This window comes from Thalassophryne amazonica, chromosome 14, assembly GCF_902500255.1.
Source record: "Thalassophryne amazonica chromosome 14, fThaAma1.1, whole genome shotgun sequence".
Lineage (NCBI taxonomy): Eukaryota > Metazoa > Chordata > Actinopteri > Batrachoidiformes > Batrachoididae > Thalassophryne > Thalassophryne amazonica.
Window position 1 is genome coordinate 76,613,097 of NC_047116.1, and position 27,883 is coordinate 76,640,979.

Below are 27,883 nucleotides of genomic sequence, written 5' to 3' on the forward strand. Positions count from 1 at the left end.
AATTCAAGATGGCGATCGCTGAACTTTTTTCAGATTGTGGAAACAGCCAGAATGTGACGTAACAATCTCCGCCCCCTTGCCGCTTCCGAAGCGAAGCGTCTCACGTCACGCGTCAGACACTTTAAAGCGTTGGTCGGCATTGCCAGAAGCTTATGAAGCTTTCAATGTGAAAGGCCCTTTAGTCTTGCTTTCAGTTGCTTGCTGCCACGTATGTAGCCTTCGCCACTATTTTTCTGCCTCTCACAGTCCACTACCTCCTACTTTTTGTTTTTTTGACATTGTGGAAATGCGCTCCATTCTCAAAATGGGGCGCATTTCATTGTTTATGGATTTCACTGATTAACGATTCCATCTACTCAAAGTGATGTCAATCAGTGAAATGACCTGGTGGAGTGGGTGTTGCGAAGAAAACCTGACCTTCTCAGCCCTTTCCTGGAATGAGTTGAAGATCTGATGTAGGTTCTTACTAGGGATGTGAATCGTACAACAATTCGATTACGATTCTTGGGGTGACAATTCGATTCAGAATCGATTTTCGGTTCAAAGAGCTCTGAGAAATAGTTATATTACTTAAAAATGTTTATGTTTAAGAAAATGCAGCTTTACAAGGGTATCAAGAGATTCTAGATGTAGATTTACATATCTGCTTTGCTCGTTCAGAGTTGGCTGGTAGTTGAGCAAAGTGCTGGTCAGTTGTCGGCATACAAGGTCTGTCCAAAAAGTATTGGACCTTTTTATTTTTTGCAAAAAACCATATGGATTTGAATCGTGTGATTGCATCAGCCAAGCTTGAACCTTCGTGCGCATGCGTGAGTTTTTCACGCCTGTCGTTGCGTCATTCGTCCTGTGAGCAGGCTTTGTGTGGCAGTGGTCCACCCCTCTCGTCGTTTTTTATTGCGAATAAATGTCTGAACAAGTTGGAGCTTTGCTGCATAAGTTTTTTTTCCAGAAACTGTGAGAGACCTCCAGGTGGACAACAGTTCGGGCAAATTAATGATGGCTTTCAGGGACGATTTTAGGGGGATTACACAGATTAAGGAGTGATCCAGACGGTTTAAAGACCGCCCACACTGCTGAGAGCGCGCCGCGCTCCGAGTGCCGATCGACATGCTCCAACCACCCCGCTGGAACACCAGATCATTCCAACGTGACGTCGTCTGACTTTCACAAAAAGGCAGAAGGCGTGGACATCATCACTTTTTCGGCAGATTCCACTGTTACAGGAGTTTTTTTTTCAATGGAAAGAAAAGCGGAGGGACGCGCCATGGAGCCGTTCATTACGCGGCACAAAAACCACCTCTGTGTTGGGTTCACAGGACGGCTTTCAGGTGGATTTCAGACGGCTGTCAGTTGCTTTTCAGTCGTGTGATTTCCGAGAAATTGAGCATGAGCTGGACAAGCCCCAACATGTCCTGTGAGGCTTCATCATGGCGTTGCTTTGCGCCATGCGGCTCCACTGCGACCGCGGAACTCCGCTCCTCTTTCCATGACAAAAACTCCTGTAACAGTGGAATGTGCCGTTCATTTCTAAACTGGACGCTGTCTTGATCCGGTATGTGCGTCTGACTAGCACAGGAATTGTGAAAAGACGTGGACATCAGCACTTTTTCGGCACACTGAGACAGACGTGCGGAAGGAGTTCCGCTCGTCACGGTGGAGCCGCATGGCGCAAAAGCAACGCCGTGATGAAGCCTCACAGGACAATATGTGGCGCCACTCTTCGGTTCGGCCAGATCTCCTCCTTAGATAACACTGAACAGTTCCATCAGTTTGAAACTTCTTTACAATCCTCCATATTGTCTTTCTGTCTGGATCTTTTCTAACTGCAAAATGACATTGATATTGTTGTTGGTTGCACAATCATCTAGAATTCCACCAGTTTCCCTTTTTGCCTGCACTTGTAAGCGGCATCCTCATTGGATCAGTCTAAAACTACATCAGAATAAATTCCTCACATATATCTTGATGTCTGAAAAAGAAAAACAGAATATAGATTAAGCCGATTGCAGAATTAGAGAGTCAATTTTTTTTGCGGCACCCTGTAATCAATGAAAGGAGCAGAGCTTTTACACAGGTTTGTGTTTCTCCAGAGAACCTTGCAGTTTGCAGTGTTGCTCACAAGTGTGTGTGGGTGTTGTGTGTGTGTGTGTGTGTGGGTGTGTGTGTGTGTGGTGTGTGTGGTGTGTGTGTGTGTGTGTGTGTGGGTGTGTGTGTGTGTGTGAAGTGTGTGATAGATCAACCACATGGACCACTTCAGCTGAAACCAATCAAATCAAAGCTTTGGTTTCGATGCAGTTACATCATCTGTGTTGTGTGCAGCCACATGAGGTGATGCCATCTGGAAGCTGCTGATTCAGCACAACATGCAGACACACACATACACAGGAACTGGGAGTCCTCATCTGAGAGTGAAGGAAAAATAAAATCAGTTATGTAAAAGTACGACCCTTTGGCTGCTCCCCTTGTTTTCCAGTCGGGGTCGCCAAAGCCAAGCTAGATCTGCATGTTGATTTGGCAGGTTTTATGCCGGATGTCCTTATTGGCGCAACTCCACATTACATGGAGAAATGTGGCAGGGGTGGGGTTGTAAACTGGGGAACCTTCTGTACTAAAAACAAGCACAACAACCACATGGCCACCACCCCTGCCAAAATCAGTTATTTAATTATTACTAAAAAAGAGTCTCTATTATTATTAAAAGGGTGTCTGCTGTAACATATTTATTTTGATTTATGGGTTCTTGGATACAATGATTTTGTTGCATGCATGCATCACTTTGTGGTTTAAACAATGGTTGCCTGACATTTTCTGCTCCCCACCACCACCACCACCACCTCGCAGCTAAAAATATTCTCGACCCCCTGACACACGTGTGCGTCTCACTCACACGTGCGCCACACACACACACACACACACACACCGTTTTTTTGCCTCCAAACTCCATCGGAATGTATTTAAAATATTAACCTAATTTATTGTTTATTGTACTTTATCCAGAATTGCAGGTTACTGAACCATACCAAGCATAATGGGTGGGCTTTAGGGTACCTTGTCCGCCCTCGGAGTTAGTTTGGGTCCCCCTGGATGGATGAGCCTGTCAGTCACCCACCAACCACAAAAAATAAATAAATCACAGGCTAAACACACTGCGTTTATCTGATTTTTTACTAAAAATTGTCAATGATTCGAATGGTTCATGAAATGATCTGGGTAAAATGGAAACGCAAAATGGAAATGATATGTGTAGGTGTTTACTATGGGACCTAGCAGTGAAAGGTACTGAGAACTTAAAAAAATAACGCAATGCTAAAATACCCTCAGCTGCTTACAGAGGTATTATTAGGTTCTAAAAACAAGCATTTTCAGTTTAAAAGTGTTTATTCTCACGTGGTTGTTTACAAAATATATGACAAAGAGGACATAACCCCCCAATTCCAGTGAAAGTGGATGTTGTGTAAAATGTAAATAAAAACAGAATACTAGATTTGCAAATCCTCTTCAACCTGTATTCAATTGAATACCACCACAAGATGAGATATTTAAATGTTCAAACTGATAAAATTTATTGTTGTGGTGCAAATATTTATCTCATTTTGAAATGGATGCCTGCAATATGTTTCAAAAAAAGCTGGGACAGTGGTATGTTACCACTGTGTTACATCACCTTTCCTTCTAAACACACACAAGGCGTTTGGGAACTGAGGACACTAATTGTTGAAGCTTTGTTCTTTCCCATTCTTGCTTGATGTACGACTTCAGTTGTTCACCAGTCCGGGGTCTCCATCGTTGTATTTTGCGCTTTATAATGTGCCACAAATTTTCAATGGGTGACAGGTCTGAACTGCAGGCAGGCCAGTCTAGTACCTGCACTCTTTTAGTACGAAGCCACACTCTTGTAACACGTGCAGAATGTGGCTTGGCATTGTCTTGCTGAAATAATCAAGGACGTCCCTGAAAAAGACATTGCTCTTGGATGGCAGCATGTGTTGCTCCAAAACCTGGATGTACCTTCAGCATTGATAGTGCCATCACATATGTGTAAGTTGCCCATGGCATGGGCAACTTACACACCCACATACCATCACAGATGCTGGCTTTTGAACTTTGCGCTGGTAACAATCTGGATGTTGTTTTTCCTCTTTTGTCCGGACGACACAACGTCCATGATTTCCAAATACAATTTGAAATGTGGACTCATCAGACCACAGCACACTTTTCCACTTTGCGTATGTCCATTTCAAATGTTGAATGAATGAATGTTGAGAAACGTTAAACTGTTGGACTATTTTTTCCACACAGTTCGCAAAGTGGTGATCCTCACCCCATCTTTGCATGTGGAACAGGCTGAGCTTTTTGGGGATGCTCCTTTTATACCCAATCATGACACTCACAATTAGTGTCCCCAGTTCCCAAATGCTTATTGAGTGTTGTTAGAAGGAAAGGTGATGTAACACAGTGGTAAACATACCACGGTCCAATCTTTTTTGAAACGTGTTGCAGGCATCCATTTCAAAATGAGCACAAAACCAATACAGTTTATCAGTTTGAACAATAAATATCTTGCCTTGTGGTGTATTCAACTGAATATAGTTTGAAGAGGATTTGCAAATCAATGCATTCTGTTTTTATTTCCATTTTACACCATGTCCCAACTTCATTGGCATACATGTCAACCTATACGGATTGTCCGTAAATTATACGGATTTTCCGAGTTTCAGAGTCATACGGACGTACAAATAAAGTCTTACGGATATTCAGGGTTTGGTCTGCAGCGGCTCTGTAATCAGCCATTTCTGCAGCGCGACTTTGATGAGTGAGCCGTTGGTTCTTTGATTCACTGCTCTTCAGAAATGGCAAGTCCACTTCTTAACCCCTCTAAAAGCCATTAAAATGCTGTGAGTCACTTTGTGTGTATTAAAGTCACTAACTGGGACTCTTGTCTTGTTGTAGTCAAGAAATGAGAATCGTACTCCATTCCGTTAGCACAGCTCCAAACGTTGTGTGGCTCTCTGCTGAGACAGAGTCCGGTTGGAATTAATAGCTTGAAAATGAATCGCCGCTTTAAATAAAATGACACCTCTTACAAACGTATGACAGACAAGAAACTACAATCCACTCCTCCAATTCATCCCAAAATGAGATGTGTTGTATTCTTTATAAATTACATCCTGACGTGCAGCACAGCAGCTGCAAGAGCTCAGCTCAGACATATGGAAAGACATTCATGCCAGTAATGTCTGAAAGGAAAATGGTTTTGACAAAAAACTACAGATTTTGTTTACTTCTATTTATGTCCAGAGATCAAGGATCCACCATGTAGAGTTTATTATGTCCAGAGTTTAAGGATCCAGTGACTAGTTTCATATTTATTTACTTTAAGACTCAATAAAATGTTCTTCAATTTCAATTTAATCAGCTTATAAAGCGCCAAATCACAACAACATCCATCTCAAGGTGCCTCACACAGTTCAACATAAAAATTTTTTAAATAAATAAAGAAAAATTAAAAAATTCAAATACATAATTAAAAACAGAAATAAAAGAATAAAACAGATAAAAATTAAAGCTATTCATAAGAAAGAGAATAAAAATAGGCTTTAAGTCTCAACTTAAAAATGTCCACGGACTCCGACTGTCTCACAGTCGCAGGAAGACCGTTCCACAGAGCAGGTGCAGGATAAGAAAAAGCTCTATGACCTGCTGTCATAGAAAACCTGTAAAGCCTACTTTTAGTACACAAAAAAAATTCACAAGAGGTATCGATAAGGAAATCGATAAGGAATCGGATCGATAAGCGGAATCGATAATGGTATCGATATCGATAAAATCTTATCGATACCCATCCCTAATAAACACAGGGGCGAAGTCAAGGATCATCGACATGCCAGTCTGCAACACTGGCACTGGCGAGGCGATTTTCGATACACTTGATGAAGTTCTGAGGTATGTTTTATTTTGTTCATTATATTCGATTTATTTTTCATTTTATTAATGTATTTCCACTAGTGACACACAGTTCTTGTTTCTGTAAAAAAAAAAAAAAAATTTGACACATTCAGTTCTATAAAATTCAGCTTGACGCATGAATAGTAGATCTCTATTGTTTGAAATTCAACTGTGGAGGAAATACTAATGATCCTGACTTTAATGTCATTGTGGCAACTCATAATATGTGGACAAAAACCCAGTTATGTGAAACCGCTATACGTTTGTGTGTACTGTAATAAAACAGATTTTGGTGCAATTTGGAGGTTATAGGATTTTGTGTTGATTTTATGGATTTTCTCACTTGGTTATACAGGTGGATTCTCAAAGGGGTTGACATGTATGTATTGGAATTGGTGTTGTACGAATAAGTACAAATCTGGGTGACTCATGGCAGAACAGCTCGTACGAGCGAACCACGAAAACATCAAGCTGACGGACAGGCGTGCACGATCCCGGTGCGATGGTGTCGCCTAGCTGCTGTGAATAAATAAATAAAAAATAAATAAATATATGCTGTGACACTTTTGTGCACGCAGGAAGACACTGTGTGATGTGTAACCACACTATGCAGCTGCTGCCAAATATATATATATAGAGAGAGAGAGAGAGAGAGAGAGAGAGAGAGAGAGAGAGAGAGAGAGAGAGAGAGATAGAGAGATAGATAGATAGATAGATAGATAGATAGATAGATAGATAGATAGATAGATAGATAGATAGATAGATAGATAGATAGATAGATAGATAGATAGATAGATAGATAGATAGATAGATAGATAGATAGATAGATAGATGCCACCCACAGGATTCGAACCTGTACTTTCCAAAAGCTCACATTTTACTGAATCCCTCTTATCAAGCAGGCAATACAAGTATGATCCGTATGTTGCTCTGTAGATGACCCATGGTCACAGGCATACAGTCATGAAATGACATGAATGAGAAGCAGGGTGTTCTTATGTCCACATCTGCAGGCGGCATGTCCAGCCGGCCCCGCGCACGTGTCCTGTGCGACACGTGCCTTGTGGACGGTGTGCCGCAGGGCAGACACCGCATCATGTGGAACAGAGCTCATGTGAGTGATGTGACATTCAGATCTCCCGCTGCGTGTTATGATCCGACTGCCCGTTTCACCTGGGGTAGCCTGTCAATGTGCACGCTGTGTGTACAGCGATATATGTTTTTATGTATGTCCATGTCAAATCAAATCAAATCAATTTTATTTATATAGCGCCAAATCACAACAAACAGTTGCCCCAAGGCGCTTTATATTGTAAGGCAAAGCCATACAATAATTACGGAAAAAACCCCAACGGTCAAAACGACCCCCTGTGAGCAAGCACTTGGCAACAGTGGGAAGGAAAAACTCCCTTTTAACAGGAAGAAACCTCCAGCAGAACCAGGCTCAGGGAGGGGCAGTCTTCTGCTGGGACTGGTTGGGGCTGAGGGAGAGAACCGGGAAAAAGACATGCTGTGGAGGGGAGCAGAGATCAATCACTAATGATTAAATGCAGAGTGGTGCATACAGAGCAAAAAGAGAAAGAAACACTCAATGCATTATGGGAACCCCCCAGCAGTCTAAGTCTATAGCAGCATAACTAAGGGATGGTTCAGGGTCACTCGATCCAGCCCTAACTATAAGCTTTAGCAAAAAGGAAAGTTTTAAGCCTAATCTTAAAAGTAGAGAGGGTGTCTGTCTCCCTGATCCGAATTGGGAGCTGGTTCCACAGGAGAGGAGCCTGAAAGCTGAAGGCTCTGCCTCCCATTCTACTCTTACAAACCCTAGGAACTACAAGTAAGCCTGCAGTCTGAGAGCGAAGCGCTCTATTGGGGTGATATGGTACTATGAGGTCCCTAAGATAAGAAGGGACCTGACTATTCAAAACCTTATAAGTAAGAAGAAGAATTTTAAATTCTATTCTAGAATTAACAGGAAGCCAATGAAGAGAGGCCAATATGGGTGAGATATGCTCTCTCCTTCTAGTCCCCGTCAGTACTCTAGCTGCAGCATTTTGAATTAACTGAAGGCTTTTCAGGGAACTTTTAGGACAACCTGATAATAATGAATTACAATAGTCCAGCCTAGAGGAAATAAATGCATGAATTAGTTTTTCAGCATCACTCTGAGACAAGACCTTTCTAATTTTAGAGATATTGCGTAAATGCAAAAAAGCAGTCTTACATATTTAATATGCGCTTTGAATGACATATCCTGATCAAAAATGACTCCAAGATTTCTCACAGTATTACTAGAGGTCAGGGTAATGCCATCCAGAGTAAGGATCTGGTTAGACACCATGTTTCTAAGATTTGTGGGGCCAAGTACAATAACTTCAGTTTTATCTGAGTTTAAAAGCAGGAAATTAGAGGTCATCCATGTCCTTATGTCTGTAAGACAATCCTGCAGTTTAGCTAATTGGTGTGTGTCCTCTGGCTTCATGGATAGATAAAGCTGGGTATCATCTGCGTAACAATGAAAATTTAAGCAATGCCGTCTAATAATACTGCCTAAGGGAAGCATGTATAAAGTGAATAAAATTGGTCCTAGCACAGCACCTTGTGGAACTCCATAATTAACCTTAGTCTGTGAAGAAGATTCCCCATTTACATGAACAAATTGTAATCTATTAGATAAATATGATTCAAACCACCGCAGCGCAGTGCCTTTAATACCTATGGCATGCTCTAATCTCTGTAATAAAATTTTATGGTCAACAGTATCAAAGGCAGCACTGAGGTCTAACAGAACAAGCACAGAGATGAGTCTACTGTCTGAGGCCATAAGATAATTTGTAACCTTCACTAATGCTGTTTCTGTACTATGATGAATTCTAAAACCTGACTGAAACTCTTCAAATAGACCATTCCTCTGCAGATGATCAGTTAGCTGTTTAACAACTACCCTTTCAAGAATTTTTGAGAGAAAAGGAAGGTTGGAGATTGGCCTATAATTAGCTAAGATAGCTGGGTCAAGTGATGGCTTTTTAAGTAATGGTTTAATTACTGCCACCTTAAAAGCCTGTGGTACATAGCCAACTAATAAAGATAGATTGATCATATTTAAGATCGAAGCATTAAATAATGGTAGGGCTTCCTTGAGCAACCTGGTAGGAATGGGGTCTAATAGACATGTTGATGGTTTGGAGGAAGTAACTAATGAAAATAACTCAGACAGAACAATCTGAGAGAAAGAGTCTAACCAAATACCGGCATCACTGAAAGCAGTCAAAGATAACGATACGTCTTTGGGATGGTTATGAGTAATTTTTTCTCTAATAGTTAAAATTTTATTAGCAAAGAAAGTCATGAAGTCATTACTAGTTAAAGTTAAAGGAATACTCGGCTCAATAGAGCTGACTCTTTGTCAGCCTGGCTACAGTGCTGAAAAGAAACCTGGGGTTGTTCTTATTTTCTTCAAATAGTGATGAGTAGTAAGATGTCCTAGTTTTACGGAGGGCTTTTTTATAGAGCAACATACTCTTTTTCCAGGCTAAGTGAAGATCTTCTAAATTAGTGAGACGCCATTTCCTCTCCAACTTACGGGTTATCTGCTTTAAGCTGCGAGTTTGTGAGTTATACCACGGAGTCAGGCATTTCTGATTTAAAGCTCTCTTTTTCAGAGGAGCTACAGCATCCAAAGTTGTCTTCAATGAGGATGTAAAACTATTGACGAGATACTCTATCTCACTTACAGAGTTTAGGTAGCTACTCTGCACTGTGTTGGTATATGGCATTAGGGCACATAAAGAAGGAAACATATCCTTAAACCTAGTTACAGCGCTTTCTGAAAGACTTCTAGTGTAATGAAACTTATTCCCCACTGCTGGGTAGTCCATCAGAGTAAATGTAAATGTTATTAAGAAATGATCAGACAGAAGGGAGTTTTCAGGGAATACTGTTAAGTCTTCAATTTCCATACCATAAGTCAGAACAAGATCTAAGATATGATTAAAGTGGTGGGTGGACTCATTTACATTTTGAGCAAAGCCAATTGAGTCTAATAATAGATTAAATGCAGTGTTGAGGCTGTCATTCTCAGCATCTGTGTGGATGTTAAAATCGCCCACTATAATTATCTTATCTGAGCTAAGCACTAAGTCAGACAAAAGTTCTGAAAATTCACAGAGAAACTCACAGTAACGACCAGGAGGACGATAGATAACAAATAAAACTGTTTTTGGGACTTCCAATTTGGATGGACAAGACTAAGAGTCAAGCTTTCAAATGAATTAAAGCTCTGTCTGGGTTTTTGATTAATTAATAAGCTGGAATGGAAGATTGCTGCTAATCCTCCGCCTCGGCCTGTGCTACGAGCGTTCTGGCAGTTAGCACGGGCCGAGGCGTGGCGAGCGTTCTGGCAGTTGTCCATGTGATGACAGCAAGAAGACACATGCGTCACAGTGGGCAGTTGTTAGTTCATGTCCGTCCAAACAGTATGTTTTCTCCAGCTGGAAGGTACAGAACCACAGATTTTCACAGCCGCTACTGTGGGTGGACACATACCCTCTTAGCTCAGCGCACACACCAACGCGTCTCTGTGTTTGTTTGCAAAGCCACACTCGTGGGGACACAGACAAATTTCACATCCAGCTCGACAGTGATCGTCTGCTGACTGTTGTCATGCTAACAGTGTGAATGGTCACACATTTTCTAAGTGCCAAGCGAGCGGTGTTAGATGTTTGTGTGTGTCAGCTGGAATTTGGCCGACACCTGCCGCAAGAGGGTTCAATGGGCTCTCACAGCGCACACTCTGTCTTTCAGCTGAGGGTTATATTTGTAGCAACAGGTGTACGAGGCGTTGGAAGCAGCTGCGATTTTACACGTATTGCATACAATTTCTGCTTCATGCGCAATTCATGTGCAAGTCAACCACATTTGTACTATGTGTGAAGGGGCCCTAACATTCTCTAAATGTTTTTTAAATCCTTCCAGAGGTGTTATCAGCTTATAAACACAACGTTTTCAATTTTAGAAGCAGGGTTCTCCCCAGACAATGGAACAACAGCATTGCGCCATTATACTCTTATCACAGCACTGTTATAGTGTGCCCTGCTCTCAGGTAGGGATGGGGAGTTTTCTAATCCAGCCAGGCTGTGTTTGTGCTGAACGGGCTTGCTTCCTGCTCACGCCCCCCGCCGGCAATGAGCCGAGCAGAGCAACAGTGCTGCAGCTCAGAGTGCAGAGCACAGTGTCTCTCAGTGAATGAACAAAAACTCTGTCAAAGTATCCAATTAAAAACAGCTCCTTCTGCCTGCGTAGCTCCTGATATATTCAGAAATTAAGGCTTTATTTTACAGTTGAAAGCCTTCATGTTTCCAAAGATTGCTCAAATAAGCTGCAAAGATGGTGTGAGTGACTAGTCGCTCGTTCCCTCACAAAGAGAGGAGGAGGAATCGGACTAAGGCGCTACACGCTGTAAAAAGCAGCAAAGCAATTTTAATACACAATCATCTTCACCACACAGCCTCAGTGAAACAGTAAAGTGTGAAAAACTGATTCAGAAAGTTTTTCATCCAGGGTTTCATCTTTAAAAGAGCAGATTTCCTTCTTTACTTCTTCCAGTGTTTTTTGTTTTCTTCTTCTTATTGTTGTTTATGCACCAATGACACCAGATCAGATTACTTGTACGTGAGAACTTACTTGGCATTGGCAATAAATTTGATTCTGATTTGACAATCAAATATTTGTAAGACAAGACAAAATATTTGTAAAATATTGTTTACAAAAAAAGTATGCAATCCCACTTAAAAATGTTGGGGGGAAAAAAAACAACTAAACTGTCTGCATGACAGAAAAACTTACGTCTTACTGGATTAAAGGTACAGTGTGTCATTTTTGAAAAAGAGAGCAAATGTTATGTCCATCAAATATTAATGTTTTAAAAATTTTTAATGTTACTTTTTATTAACTTAGACAGAAACATGCAAAAAAAAACTTTGATATCACAACATAAGTGTCATTTTTAGTCTATTATTCTTGCTTTCAATGCATCTAAAACCAGCCCAAATGACTCGCAACGCGTACCGCCTCGGGTGATAACTGCCAACAGCACCGCTATAATAAAAATTCTGGAAAGAACTCTGAGAAGTATTTATTTCTATATAACACCTTTCTAGCCAAAAACAAAGCGAAGTTAGCACCTAGCGATAGCAGGAAGTAACATCACCACGCTCATGTGCTAACGTCCGTGAGATCATGCCATAAAATTAGGTACAGAATGTGACATTATAAAATACCTCTAGGTTAGCCATCTTCGACCTTGTCCAAAATCTGTGTCCCAAGAATGTTCCCTGTGAATTTGAAGACTGTGGCAGTAATAGAAATGGACGTATGCTACGGACGGACGGACGGAAGCCAGGTCTTCGCAATACCCGATGGCCATATGTTGGCCTTGGGTAAAAACCCACCAAATCACCAAATCTAAAAAAGCACTGACACACATCTACCAGCAGAAACATTTAGTCAGTCACAGCACAGTGTCATAAAAAAAACACTGACAGCTGATGGAATAACACAAACTGAATCACTTTGCATATGTCAAATCTACTTTTTTCCTTTTTCGTTTACAATCAGCAGATTATCGTATTGATCATACGTGTAAATTAATGTTTGTGATGATGTTCTTCATTTTTCATTTGTTGGGCATTTGTTCCTTTTTGTATAAACTCAGCACAAAAAGTGAATGACCCATGTCAGAGTAGCTTTGCAGAATGACAGGATTTGCAGTAAACACTTTAATGTACTGCATATGAAAATGACTTGCAGTAAACAGAGAAAAAAAAAATCAGCATTTAGCTGTCATGCATTACTGTATTGTCAAATACACAAAAAGAAAAAGAAGCAGAAGAAATCCCTGTAAAAGAGGAAGAAAAAAAGCTAATCTGCTCGGTCGTCAGCATTGGGCCACATATTTTCATCGACATCACACCTGATGTCTTCTCTGGCCAAGCATCTTAGGAAGTATCTTTTTGCATGCCTTATCCAGCCCTGGCACTTGTCAGCTGTGACGTCCTGGTATGCAGCAGCCATTGCATCCAAGAGGAACATTTGGTCATGTGGATGGTGATCGAATACTTTCCACCTCCAGGCTGAAAAAAACTCCTCTATTGGGTTGAGGATCAAACCAAGCTGTGACTGCATGTGCATGGTGGAATGCCACATTGTCCCAGGTGATCACATATGTTAGCAAGTTACTCCTCAACTCACCCTGTTCCCTTTCCCCCTCAGGTACCAGTCTATCATACAACTCTTCTAAAAAGTGGAGAAGGCGTTCGGTGTTGTAGGGGCCAATTTGACTTTTATGCAGGAGCACACCATTGTTAGATATTGCTGCACACATGGTGATGTTGGCTCCTCTCTGGCCTGGCACAGCAACCGCGGCTCTTATACCATTGATGTTTCTGCCCCGCCTACATTTTTTGGCCAAGCTGAAGCCAGCCTCGTCAATGTATATTATGTGGGACTTGATTGGTCTCCAACTCCACGACTCTCTGAAAGCAACCAAGCAAAATGTATGTAAATGATTTTGAGTACTTTACATATATAGGGTCATAGTAGGTTGCTGCACAACACACAATTAGTACAGTGTATTTTGGATTTACAGTAATAACCTTAACTGGACATATTGGTGACGGTGTTCCTTGATGCAAACACTGTTCCTTTCAAAAGTGACTTTATAAAGTTGCTTCATCAGGCCTCTGTGTTTAGCCAGAGTCCGAGAAATAGATGTAAGGCTGATTGCTCTGATGTTTTCAAAGACAAGGTTGTCTTGTAAAATACTGGCCCAAATTTCTTCCAGTTTTATTTCATTGTTAGCAATCACCATGTTGACAATGGCAAGCTCCTGTTCTTCATTTAGAAGCCTGCCCCTGCCCCTTGAAGGATGTAAATGTTGAACCCTTAGAGGAACAAAGTAATATATTACTGTAAGGGCCAGAAGAATACAGTTACTGTAATTCATGTTACACTGTTCAGTAGGAAAGCCCCTTATACATTCCAGTGAATACTGTAATCTATCTGTTCGTTGCTCGAAATATCCAGACAATGGATGCCACTGTGCTCTGGCTGAGATTTGGCTGCACACATTCTCCAGCCTCTCTATGTGACATCTCATGGTTGATGACATGGTCAATGATGGTAGCTCATATTTCATCTGTCACCCTATCTCTGGCCCTTCTTTGAGCCCCACCACGCATTCTAACTCTACCTCTAGGCATTTTTCTCACTTGTTTTTTGCAAGTCCTCCACCTTGTCCATTGGCTTGTCTTTTGTTCTTTTCCCTCACAAGATCCGCCTATAAATATTGGTGATGTGATTGAAAAAAGCCCAGCACCTGAGCTGGGTGAGACGGGAATCAGCTGTGATCAATGTCATCTTCAGTCCATTAGTTTTGAACATGAGGTTTTCTGTTTTGACAAACCGTGTGAAAGCAATTGAAAATTCACCAGTTAACATCAACTGTTTTGGTCATGATTGAGGTTGTGTGTAAAAGGAGTTAAAAACTAATTTTAAACATGTAAAATGTGTGTATTTTGTGTCAAAAGAAGAATAATTGTGTTAATTGTATAGCCCACACAGACTGATGTTGTGGTAACTGTGTGTAGAGTTTTGAAAAAGCATTAATGGTATTGAACAATGGGTCATAGCGGTTGCAAAAAACTGTATTTAATTTTTTTTTATAAAGAAATAGAAATTTCATACAAATACCTATGGAAACAGAGTAATGTACAGTTCAAATTCAAAACACAAAACAAAACAATTAAGACAAGTGTTACAGTGCTGTAGCTTACATACATGGTGCAGTAACATCAGAATGATATTACACTTGACAGTACTACCCACTGTGTGGCAGCTGAGGTTTAAGCTGACTGTTTGTCCACACTCTAAAAAAATGAACCGCTGTCTCAATTAGAAAAGTGATGTAACAATTTGCATAGATTTTCTGATTTTGCTGTAACTTCACTACATAAAGTTATTTCAACTTACGTAACTAGAGACATCTTGTGGCATTATGAAATGACTAAACTGAAATAACAAAAGAAAAAATATATGCAAATTGTTACATCAATTTTTCTCATTGAGACAGCCCCCCCCCTTTTTTTTTTAAGAGTGCAGCTTCCCTCAGTGTGAGGCCATGGTTGATCACATGGTCCACCAAAGTTGCTTGAATTTCATCTGAAACATTTGTCCTTCTTGCTCTTCTTTGTCCTTGTCCACGTATCTCTCTTTGTCTTCCTTGTGCTCTTCTTCATTTTCTGGATGCTACCACCTCCATGATTGCAGATTTGACTAAACGTCTTACCTGAGCTCTATTTGTGGTGCCAAATGTCAGACTGATTGGTGGTGAGTTTTCTGTGTGAGTGTTTTCAGGTATACATTTTTCCAATTACCAGATGTGTTTTGCATTTTTATTAAAAGTGGTTTCCCAATGATAACCAGGTATTTTATCTTTGAGTTCAGTGTCTAATGTAAGAAACTGTGTGTAATATTCTGCAACAACTGTGTTGAGGAATTGCAAGCAAAGTGCAAAGCAGAAAATGTGTGTAAGGTATTGTCACATTGTGTTTTAGCTAGGGATGTCCCGATCCGATCACGTGATCGGAAATCGGGCCCGATCACATGGTTTAGACTTGATCGAAATCAGACGTTGCATCCCGATCAGGAATCCAATATAGATTTTATCCTCATTATTTTGATCAGCACTATTTCAGGCTCATTATTGCAGATTAATGGGCCTTTCACGCGTCGGAAGCATCAGAGGCGTGAGACGCGTTGCTTTTTAGAGGTGTCAGAAGCGTGGCTTGAGCTCGGCTTTTGACGCGACGCTTCTGACGGGAGCGCGCATTGCCGCTTGTTGGCAGGCTGACGTGGTCAAAGTTCAACCCAATCTTTTTTTTTTTTTACTGAACAAAAGAAAAAACATAAGTTCAACCGAACAGAGGTGGGGGGAGTTACGCGTGCAAAGTTTCTTTCGCAGAACTGCTGTTGGTGTGTTTACGCGCTCAGCCTGACGCCTTGATGGACTGACAAGAGGATGATGGATACTTTCCCACCGAAACTCTTGCTCAGTCATCCTTCTGTGCGCAGCAGGACCCGGTGCTGACCAAGTCCTCAGGACGACGATCTGTCATCTGATTAACAAAAAGAAAAAGAACAAATTGTCCTGTGATCATTTGTCTGCAAAACGGAGCGAGAGATGGTTTGTGCACGAGCGACGTGCACACTCATCACATTTAGGAGTGCGTCTTAAAGAGCTTCCATCTTCATTCATGTTCACTGCGCTGCTCTGAACTTGTTGAACACTGATAAAGCATCAGAGGAGCACACTAAGGACTGTCAGGACGCAAATGTAAGTTGTTTTTTTTTTCCTTTTACTTTTCAAGTTGACTTTTGAACTTTCGACGCTCCTGAGCTGTGACGTAGCTTCACGCTGTCCAATAGGAACGATGCGTCGGGCCAAAACACGGAAGACTAGTGGCAGAAACCACTGATCTGTACAAATGGTAAATGGACTGCATTTATATAGCGCTTTTCCATCTGCATCAGACGCTCAAAGTGCTTTACAATTATGCCTCACTTTCACCCCGATGTCAGGGTGCTGCCATACAAGGCGTTCACTACACACCGGGAGCAATAGCGGATTAAATAGCCCTTGCCCAAGGGCCCTTAGTGATTTTCCAGTCAGGCGGGGTTTTGAACCACAGATCAGTGCAAAAACCACGTGTCTGAAGAAAAATACTTGGAAATGTTTTTTGTGTTTGTTGTTTATTACCTCAAATTTCTGATTACTGTTTAAAAAAGTTTAGAACACTTGTAATTAAAATAGCTAAATCAATAAATGGTTCTTTAGAAACCTTTCATCTATAAATTAAAACCACCTGTTATTTCACATTAGATAATTTCTTGTTTAACATACGGAACCTTTGACATTTATTTTTAGACAAATAAAATAACATGGAAATTTTTACATTTTGTAAGTCTGGTAGATTATTACTTGATTGTTCAAGCTACCTCAAGGAGAAGTGCACTGTTTAAGTGATAAATAATAAAATAAGGTGATTAAAATGAAATTATTATGTATTTAACATTTGTTCATTGTTCATTCAGTTTTTTAAAGTATCGGATCGGGACTCGGTATCGGCAGATACTCAAAATCAGATGACTCGGAATCGGATCGGGGCCAAAAAAACCTGATCGGGACATCCCTAGTTTTAGCTGCTGTTACAAGAAGAAGTTACAAGAAGCATTTGAAGTTTTAGCTTAAGCATTCAATTTTTGGGTGTAAGCAGTTGGCAAAAACTGTAAGTAGGTTCTCCTCTCTTAGTAGTACTTTGTATTTTGTTCTTTACTGTTGAGTAGTGTTTGAATGCAGACAGACATGGAACGGCAGTAGTCTGTGTTACAGTGACATCTGACAGCATCAAAACAAAAAGGCCAAATGATCTGTTGGACTGGTTATGTGGCTCAAACCTGGCTATAGGATTGGCTGTCACACTTTGACAAACGCCGTTTTATGAGACCCATCACTGCCAGAATGAACAACAGTAAGAACCTACACGATCAATTTAAATTAAGGGGTTTTTGTTGTTGTTTGTTTTAGTTTGTTTTTGGTGGTGGGTTACTCTCTCTCTCTCTCACACTCACGCACACACACACACACACACACACACACACACACACATACAGTTTTGTAATAGTATGTGTGTGGTTTCATTTATTACGTGAGGACTAAACATAGAATTTGTCCAAAACAGCCCCTCATAAAATAGCTGTGAATGTTCACCACGGAGATCAGAGGTGAAGAGGAAGCCAGAGGAATGACAACAGACAAAACAGGGACAAATGTTGCAACAAGCAACACATGTTTCAGCTATCAGATGAAATTCTGTGTGTGTGTGTGTGTGTGTGTGTGTGTGTGTGTGTGTGTGTGTGTGTGTGTGTGTGTGTGTGTGTGTGTGTGTGTGTGTGTGTGTGTGTGTGTGTGTGTGTGTGTGTGTGTGGATCAGCTTTCAAAGTCCAGACAGCAGCTGTCTGTTCACAGGAAGAACTATGAGTGAGTAGTTAGCCACTGTGTGTGTGTGTGTGTGTGTGTGTGTGTGTGTGTGTGTGTGTGTGTGTGTGTGTGTGTGTGTGTGTGTGTGTGTGTGTGTGTGTGTTATAAAGTCAAAGTGTGTTATACAAACACACACACACACACACACACACACACACACACACACACACACACACACACACACACACACAGATGTCAGAGCGCTGCCATACAAGGCACTTGACTACACACCAGAAGCAACTTGGGGATTAAAGACCTTGGTCAAGGGCACCTTAGTGATAGTGCCTGTCTGGTCAGGGGATTGAACCTATGACCCTCCACTCACAGGATGGGTTTTCTAACATTTAGGCCAGCACATGCCTTAGGGCTCTTTCACATATAGCATGAACAGGTACAAATCAGGGTGAATCACACAGCCGAAACAGCCCAAATGAGCGAACCCCAGCTGCTGCTGTGTGCAAGCGCACAGAACAAAGTGTCACTCTCTGTTTCTGTGTTATGTGATCATTTATTTTAGTTATTTATATAATAGTGTATGTAGTTATTGTAGTAATTATTTATATACATGTCCTGGCTGTGGTCTCTGTGTTTTTAATGGAACACGTCGTGTGCACTGAGCCGTCATTTCCTGCTGTCAGTGAGAGGCTGGGTGGCGATCGGCTGAAATGCACCTTGCCATGCTGTGTGCACTCAGATGTGGCTGGCCGGTCCCCATATGATCATGTATGTACATGCATATCAACATTTCATGCAAGTGTCCCCCCCGCACGCCACGTGTTGCGGGGAAGAACGGGGGGGCAATACACACGCATGCCACATGTGTTGAGGGGGGAGCAACACTATGGCATGCCACGTGTGTTGCTTCTCAATGCCACACTCCTGGGGCACTTAGACAATTTTCACAGCCAGCTCGAAAGTGGTCGTCTGCTCTCCATTTTCGTGTTGGTTGCGCGATTGGCCCTACATTTTTTAAGTGCTCTGTGAGTGGTATTGGATGTTCATGTGTGGCACCTGGAATTTGGCTGACACCTGCTGAGAGAGGGATCGAATGGGCACTCGCAGAGTACTCTTTGTCTTTTGGCCGCTGGTGTATGTGAACGGTTGTGGCGACAAGTGTACGAGGCTTTATAGGCGGCTCCGATTTTTCACGAATGGCATACGATTCTTCCTTCGTGTGCCATTCGGCCTCATTCGTGCTATGTGTGAAGGGGACCTTAATGGAGTATTCTGGAGGTACCCTCTCTTTGTCTGACTCTCACTGTCCATGTGAGTGTGCCAAAGATGGGCCAAAACTATTTCATAGAACAGATATACAGTAATTCTTCCTTTGAACAGCCACAAATTCATAAGCAGGATGGACCATGGCCAAAAAAAATAAAAAAAAATAAAAATGTAAATATTCATTCATTTTCTTTAACTGCTTACTCCCAACCAAGGGTCATGGGGGTGCTGAAGCCTATCCCAGCAGACAGAGTGAGAAACGCGGTAGACCCTGGACACAACCCTATCACAGGGCCACATCCAGACAGACAAGCTCAGTCACGCCCTCACACCCCTGGTCAATTTACATTCACCTGTTAGTTCACCTTACCTAAAGTGGGAGGAAGCCAACGCATCTGAAGGAAAGCCATGCAAACACAGACAGAACATGCAAACTCCACATAGAAAGGAGTTCCAAGGTGGGGAGCGATCCCAGGGCCTTCTTGCTGTGAAACAACAGTGCAGACCACAAAGCCACCGTGGTGCCCAATGTTGATACTGTAATTTACATACAGGCAAAATATTACATGGATTATATTTTGTAGAAAATTAACCTTCTAAATTCATTCATTTTGTAAATCCGCTTATTCCAATTAAGGGTCTCTAGGGCCACTTGGCGCTATTACTCCATTCTGAGTACTGCCATGAAGAGTAGGTGACCACTGGCCTTAACCTATATATACATAAAAAGTGGCAACTAACTACAAACATTTCATTAACAAATCATTTTAATGTTTTGCGTGTTTTGTGGATCTGGAGAAGGCGTTCGACCGTGTCCCTCGGGGCACCCTGTGGGGGGTGCTCCGGGAGTATGGGGTACGGGGTCCGGGGTCCTTTGTTAAGGGCTATCTGGTCCCTGTACGACCGCAGCAGGAGCTTGGTTTGCATTGCCGGTAGTAAGTCAAACCTGTTTCCAGTGAACGTTGGCCTCCACCAGGGTTGACCTTTGTCACCGGTTCTGTTCATTATTTTTATGGACAGAATTTCTAGGCGCAGCCGCGGTGTAGAGGGGGTCTGGTTTGGGAACCACAGAATCTCGTCTCTGCTGTTTGCGGACGATGTGGTTCTGTTGGCTTCGTCAAATCAGGACCTTCAGCGTGCACTGGGGCGGTTTGCAGCCGAGTGTGAAGCGTCCAGGATGAAAATCAGCACCTCCAAATCCGAGGCTATGGTTCTCGACCGGAAAAAGGTGCTTTGCCCTCTTCAGGTCGGTGGAGTGTCCTTGCCTCAAGCGGAGGAGTTTAAGTATCTCGGGGTCTTGTTCACGAGTGAGGGACGGATGGAGCGTGAGATCAATAGATGGATCGGTGCAGCATCTGCAGTGATGCAGTCGCTGTATCGGACCATCGTGGTGAAGAGAGAGCTGAGTAGGGGGGCAAAGATTTACCGATCGATTTACCGATCGATCTACGTTACGATCCTCACCTATGGTCATGAGATTTGGCTCATGACCGAAAGAACGAGATCGCGAGTACAAGCCGCCGAGATGAGTTTCCTCCGCAGGGTGGCTGGGCGCACCCTTAGAGATAGGGTGAGGAGCTCGGTCATTCGGGAGGAGCTCTGAGTCGAGCCGCTGCTCCTCCACATCGAAAGGAGTCAGCTGAGGTGGCTCGGGCATCTTTTCCGGATGCCCCCTGGACGCCTTGCTGGAGAGGTGTTCCGGGCACGTCCCATTGGGAGGAGGCCCCGGGGAAGACCCAGGACACGCTGGAGGGACTACATCTCTCGGCTGGCTTGGGAATGCCTTGGGGTTCCCCCGGAGGAGCTGGGGGAGGTGTGTGTGGATCGGGAGGTCTGGGCGGCTTTGCTTGAGCTGCTTCCCCCGCGAACCGACTCCGGATAAAGCGGAAGAAAATGGATGGATGGAAGGATGTTTTGCAGTTTAAACAGAAACTTCATTATAAATGTCTTGTAAATATAACCAACCAACCTACGTCATAATGCCTTCACTCAGACTGCCAGTCACTACGTTACATTACTCAGCATTTGCATAAAATAGACTTATAGTCTATTTTGGCCATCGATTTCTATTTACTCACTAGATGGAGGACCAGGGTAATCCGCTTATTCGCTGGCTGTTGCCAGAGCGTCGCCATTTTGGTTAGCGTCTGACAACCAGACATAAATAGAAATCAATGGACATGATCAATGTTTTCCAGAGAATTTCACTGTAAATTTGCATTTTCCGTGCTGTTACATTTATTCAAACTCTGTCCCACATTTCTACAGCCAATATTTGTCAAAAGTAAATACAGAAGAGAATCAGACTATTTATATAATAGATGAATGAACTTGTTCATCCCAGTTCAGATGTTATGAAGCAAGATAGAAAATATCATCAGTTAGTCAAACACAAGTGGTGTCTGACTAACCCTCGTCTGCCATGACAAAAGATACTAGTCTGACCCTTAATTAATTTGGTGGTGGCCAAGTGGTTAATGCGCTTGGTTTCAGTTCAGAAGGTTCTGGGTTCAAATCCCACCCCTGCCACATTTCTCCATGTAATGTGGAGTTGCGTCAGGAAGGGCATCCGGCGTAAAACCTGTGCCAAATCAACATGCAGATCCACCTTGGATTTGCTGTGGCGACCCCGAGTGCAAACAAGGGAGCAGCCGAAGGGACTTACTATTGAGTCTTAAAGTAAATAAATGTGAATTTGGTTACTGGATCCTTAAACTTTGGACATAATAAACTCTACATGGTGGATCCTTGATCTATGGACATAAATAGGAATAAACAAAATCTGTAGTTTTTGTCAAAAGCATTTCCTTTCAGACATTTTTGGCATAAATGTCACTCCATATATCTGAGCTGAGCTCTTACAGCACATCAGGATGTAATTTGTAAAGAAATACAGCACGTTTCATTTTGGGAGGAAAAAAAAGTTTTAGTCTATTGTAGTTTCTTGTCTGTATTATAACGTTTGTAAGATGTGTCATTTAATTTAAAGTGGCAATTCGTTTTGAAGTTATTCCGACCGGACTGTCTCGGCCACACAGCGTTTGGAACTGTGACAACGGAACGGAGAACGATTCTCGTTTCTTGACTGCAACAAGACATGAGTCCCAGTTAGTGACTTTAACCCACACAAAAGTGACTCATGATATTTTAATGGCTTTGAGAGGGGTTAAGAAGCAGACTTACCGCTTCTGAAAAGCAGTGAATCAAAGAGCCACGAGCCATTGAATCAAAGCATTGCTTCAATGGTTCATGGCTTCAAAGTGGAGTCGGGCTGCAGAAACGTTTGATTACAGAACCGCTGCAGACCAAACCCTGAATATCCGACTTTATTTGTACGTCTGTATGACTCTGAAACTCGGAAAAATCCGTATAATTTATGGACTATAGGTTGACATGAAAACCACCGAAAAGCTGTGTACACCGCTGGGACACGTTCAGCACTATTCAGGATTATTCAAGATTTTTTTTTTCTGATGACGAACGATGCGTAAAAAATTTGACCGATACAATTGCATCGGTCCAAACCTGTCTGGATCCGGGCCTGTTGTATCAAACTTAAAACTCCTCCTCTGATGTGTCAGACTCTTCCTTTCTGGAGAGAGTTTGAGGGGACAGCAGCAGCAGCGGCAGCAGCAGCCGACAGTTTTTTTTTCACGTGCGCGCGAATGAATCGTCTGTGAAGATTATTTTATTTATTAACTACACAGATGTATAATAAAACAAATGGTGACTGGTTTATAACACAATGATGACAGAGTGTGAGGGGAGAGAGCAAGGAACCGCAGCGGCAGCCAGTTTTTTTTCACGTGCGCGTGCGAACTAATCGACCGTGAAGATAATTTTATTAACTACACAGATGTATAATAAAACAAATAATGACTGGTTTATAACACAATGATGACAAAGTTTGAGGGAGAGAGAGCATAGGAACCACAGTGGCAGCCAGTTTTTTTTCTTTTCTTTGTTTACATGTGCGCGCGTGAACGAGGTGGTCCTCAAACTGGAGCTCCTGAAGCTCCAGTTATTTGCTGCAGCTCCTGCAACAAATAATGAAACTCCCCGAATTGGGAACGTCTCATGAGGATGTTGTGAACCCAGGGACGGGCCGCTGGCGACGTTTGTCAGCTTTCCACAGCAAATAGAGCACAGAAACTCGCTCCATGTGTGAGAGTCATAAAACGCAGGGAAGATGAAGACAGCACACTGGAAATTGTTTTTTTCCTTATTTATTCCTTTATTGGTTATTTCTACTGGTGCTTATAGTTGATAAAACTTGGATAAAGTTACTTGCACCAGTACTAGTGCAGTATAAAATTACGCGCACTGCTCGAATAATACATGCACAAACTAGCACATCCACATACTAATTCGACCCCTGAGGGGTTACAGTAAAAGCTTTGTGTGATCGCATCATATTAAAGATATTAATATTAAAGACTGCTCTTAACACACCTGCTGCATTGCTTTTATGGAACGCTTCTCCCTGAAAATTTCAAATAATATCAATAAAATGAAACAGCCATGCCAGCCAGGGTGAAAGTAAGATTATTCAATCATTTCTAGACCAAGTTGAAAGAAATCTGAAAACACTACACTGGAATATGGAGTATATCAGAGAGAAATTAATCTCATTCATGTATATTCTTATATTAGTAGAATATACAATGTCAAAGCGACTGTCATGTGACCCACCAAATTGAGAGAAAAAGCATTTACAATCTATGAATTTGCTTTTGCAGAATATCTCAGGATGGAAAACCTGATGTGAACAAAAACCCAAGGCTAATTAAAATGATAAACTGAGATTTATGAAAGTGAGACTTCTAATTGAATCGCTAAACGAATGGTGAGATATTTATCACGACAAAGCATTCAGGCAGTAAAACTGAAGTCACTACTTTACAGAATACAGAAAAAATAAATCATTTTCTAACCTTTATTCACCAATTTAGTAATTTCCCCACATCATTAATATTACATATAATACTGACTTACGAAAGCTCACTCCACAATCCTTTGTCAGCTTGTTGAAACACCCAAACGCTGCACAAAATAGCATTTTCAGATCACTTTATCCCAAGGAATAATACTAAGCAAGATGGCGGCTGCATCCACCATCTAGTGGATTAAATAGAAATCGATGATTCTGGCCCTGCCAAGCTGGTGGCATAGCAACTACTTGTCTCTTGTCACTGTAATGGCGTTATTCCACAGAGCGCTATTCCTTCTCATTTCATCCTGAATAGGAAATAGGGGTGTGTTTTGAAGCATCATAGGAACTTCTTGATACATCTTTGTCAATCTTGAACAAACTTGGTATACTCGTACATAGTATTTACAGCCATCATTGGCACTAGATTTGAAATTGGGTCAAATTTTCAAACTGTTTGAAAATTTCATTCCAATTTGCAAAATTGTTGCTCGTGTGTCGTAACTTCCAGGTTTTCGTCATCTTAACAGCTTCAATCATGTTTGAGCGTCTTTAACAAGGGGTATTTCCTAGTGAGTCATGTGCCATCAGGTAGGAATTTGAACCTAAAGCAGCGTTTGCTGCGGTTCTGGCAAAGGAAACAGCTTCTTAGGGCCCTGTCCCACTGGGGAGAGGATTAATTGCGCATGAATTGAGTATACAAATTGCGGGCGTTCGTTGTCATCTGCAACAAAAATGGCCAAAAATGACAAATGTCCCAGTATGAATTACGGATATATTAATAATATATAGCGAATATATGATGAACAATCACGGTTATATAACGCATGTAGTAAGGAAACTGATCCGACACACTGAGATTATCACGGCAGTATTACAGGTGTATTATGAATGCATCGTGCATGTGTTGCGCATGCACAGCATCTGCATTGCAGTCATAAAATAAGCGCACTCGGGCCTTTCGGCATCACTATTCACACCAACAATACAGCCTCTGGAGCATTTGCTGGACTTGGACAAGTTGATCACAGAGTGTTGTCATGCGAGGGTTAACTGTTCATGAGTTTGGGGAGTGGGAGGGGGAAGCCGCAGGGGGTGTGAGACGTGTTTTTTTTTTTTTTTTTTTTTTTTTGAGAGTGTCACAGAAAACAGACTTCAGCGTGAGTTGTGGCTAACAGCAACTCTTCCTTTTGTTGGTGTTAAATAAAGTCCTAGATTGCAGCAGCTATTACGTCTTTGTGGATTTACACAGCCGGACCGGCACTGACTGGCAGGTATGTCGCTTTCTGCCACATACAGTACTTTGGATTTACATGACATCTTTGTTATGCATTCACAGATTGTCCGCAAAGCAGATGTAATAAAAACGCTTTATTTGTGGCCAATCTGTATGCAGTTGCTACAACATATTTTAGTTTGTGATGTGGACATGATGGGCACGCAATATATCTGCTTTACACACTGTCCCGGTCCGCTGCCAAGCCGCAAATCCCCATCAGTTGCGGATATCAGCAGTTAACGGCAGATATACAGCGCATAGAGTATGTAATGTGTATGAATTGAGTATATGTGGAGTATGTAAGGTGGATGTCATCCGCGTTCAGATTTTTGAACAGCTCAAAAATCCTGGCTGCGGACATGCGTGCCTCTGCGGATGATCACGGCGTGTCCGGATGACGGCCGACTCATACAGGCATGTTACACGGATATTACGGATGTTTTGCAAATATGGGCCAATTTTGTGCGCAATCCATACGCAAATCCTCCTAAATGCCAGTGGGACAGGGCCCTTACTTTGTTTTCTGGCAGGTTGCCAGGTTCGCATTGTATAAAACAGCCTGTTCAGCGTTAAACCAGATTAAGCCGTTTCTTCCCGTTTTTGCACTTTTGTGATTGTGGGTCATCGTAGCAGAACAGCGTCCTGTTCAATAGGGGCACTGTGGGATGACCACTGATTTTTTTCTGTCTCTTATAGCTAACAAATGTGATCAAGGGATGATGGGGGTCTTAGCAATGCTGCAGAGTACTGTAAACACTGCCCTCTGCTGGACAAAGTATGTAATGATGCCATTTATAACAGCCAGTGTTTTTTTCTACATTGTTTATTTACATTGTTTATTTAGTAAAATAAAAGTTTTCACATTGGCAAAAGTAACACAGATACCAGTATGTTCATGAAAGGATCATTTTGGCTCACATTATCAGCTGATCGACATATCGGTCCTGCTCGGCACAGAATTAAAAATTGCATCACTGGGTTTTGTTTTGTGTCATTGTGTTACTTTAACACTGAAGATACATTTCTATTGAAAACATCCTTCTGCTTGTTTTAAATGTGCAAAACATCAGATGAAGCCCAAACAGCTTGAACTTGGAGCACAAGGGCACACAAACAGAAACACACCCAAACAGCTCCACAGCATCTGTGAGCCTGGAACCGGGAGTCTATGGATCCGCCTCACGCGCGACCAGGTGCCGGTGACCCGAAAGCACCGCCAGCACAGAACCAGCCCCGCTGACTGGAACCGGGGGGTCTCCGTGTGATTTGATGTGACTGGTCCTTCGCCTTGTGCACACCATCATCACCAAAACGATGAGCTCACTGTCCTACGCGCACGCAAGCACACGCACGGAGACCCTATGAGCATCACGCACATTGTTTGCAGCCAGGCTTCGGTCGTGCACTGTCCACGTGCCATGATGACGATTTCTGCTGAATCTTTGTGACGTCCGAGAGCGCGTGCGTCTGTGTACGTGTGTATGTGCGCGAGCGCGATCCCCCTTTGAAGGTGAGCCGTGTTTATATTTGTAGCATATCGCTGACGATTATTTGGCACATTTCTGGACTTCCCGGAGGACTGGCGGGTCCGGACGGGCTCCCTACCTGTTTTGTAGAAGGCATCAATGTCGGGGTCGCTGGGCGCCTCCTCGGCCGCTTCTGCGGGGTTCATGCCGGAATCCGGTTCAGTCAAATCCGCCGCCAAACAAAAGAGAAAGTCCGCCGCCGTAAAGTCCAGCGGGTCGCCTCCTCACATGTTCTCCGTGCCGTTCTTTCTTGCTCTCCGTCTCTGGCTCGGTTTGTCTCTATTGTTCCTGCTCCTTTTTTCTCCTGCTGCCATCCACCGGAGACGCTCGAGCTCCCTCCTCCTCCTCCTCCTCCTGCCACCCCTCCCTCTCCACCCCCCTCCTCGCGCCTCCTCCCTCCCCCCATTCAATCCATTGACCTTTATTGGCAACAACGTTTCTGTTTCCAAATCAAGTTATTAAAAGGAACAGGAATAATAGTCATCGACCAAAAATGTTCAATCTACATTTTTACAGCAAATTAACAGCACATTTTTTTCCAACTTGAGACTGTTAAAAAAAAAAGTCAATGATAGTCAACCTGCTTATTGGATCCTTATACACACATAAATTGGTTCCACTCCTCCAGCCAATGCAAAGGAGTCGGTATCGGGTTATTTGGTCACGTGACTTTTAGTCAGGATTCTGACATTTTGCTGAATGGCTGAGACACTGCTCTCTGATTGGCTGCAGCCTTTGTTTACAATGTAGCACTGGTACCACAGTCTCTGGAGGAGTGGAACCAACTTACATTTTTGGTAGCCAATCACAAAGCGTGGCGTGATAGCCAATAGCGGCCGATGTATCAGATGGACCAATCATAGCACTGATTTCAAAAACACGCTACCAGT

The 27,883-nt window shown here is 42.4% G+C and overlaps 1 protein-coding gene across 2 annotated transcripts in view; it reads right to left on the reverse strand.

The window, feature by feature from the left end:
- kalrna (kalirin RhoGEF kinase a) overlaps positions 1-27,360 on the reverse strand; it is a 609,141-nt gene extending 581,781 nt beyond the window's left edge. For both annotated transcript variants that reach the window (XM_034186645.1, XM_034186644.1), the window contains exon 1: positions 27,073-27,360. In XM_034186645.1, the coding sequence (XP_034042536.1) occupies positions 27,073-27,139 (67 nt within the window). In that variant the 5' untranslated portion in view covers positions 27,140-27,360. The remainder of the gene's footprint in view (positions 1-27,072) is intronic.
- Between the last annotated feature and the right edge of the window lie 523 nt (positions 27,361-27,883).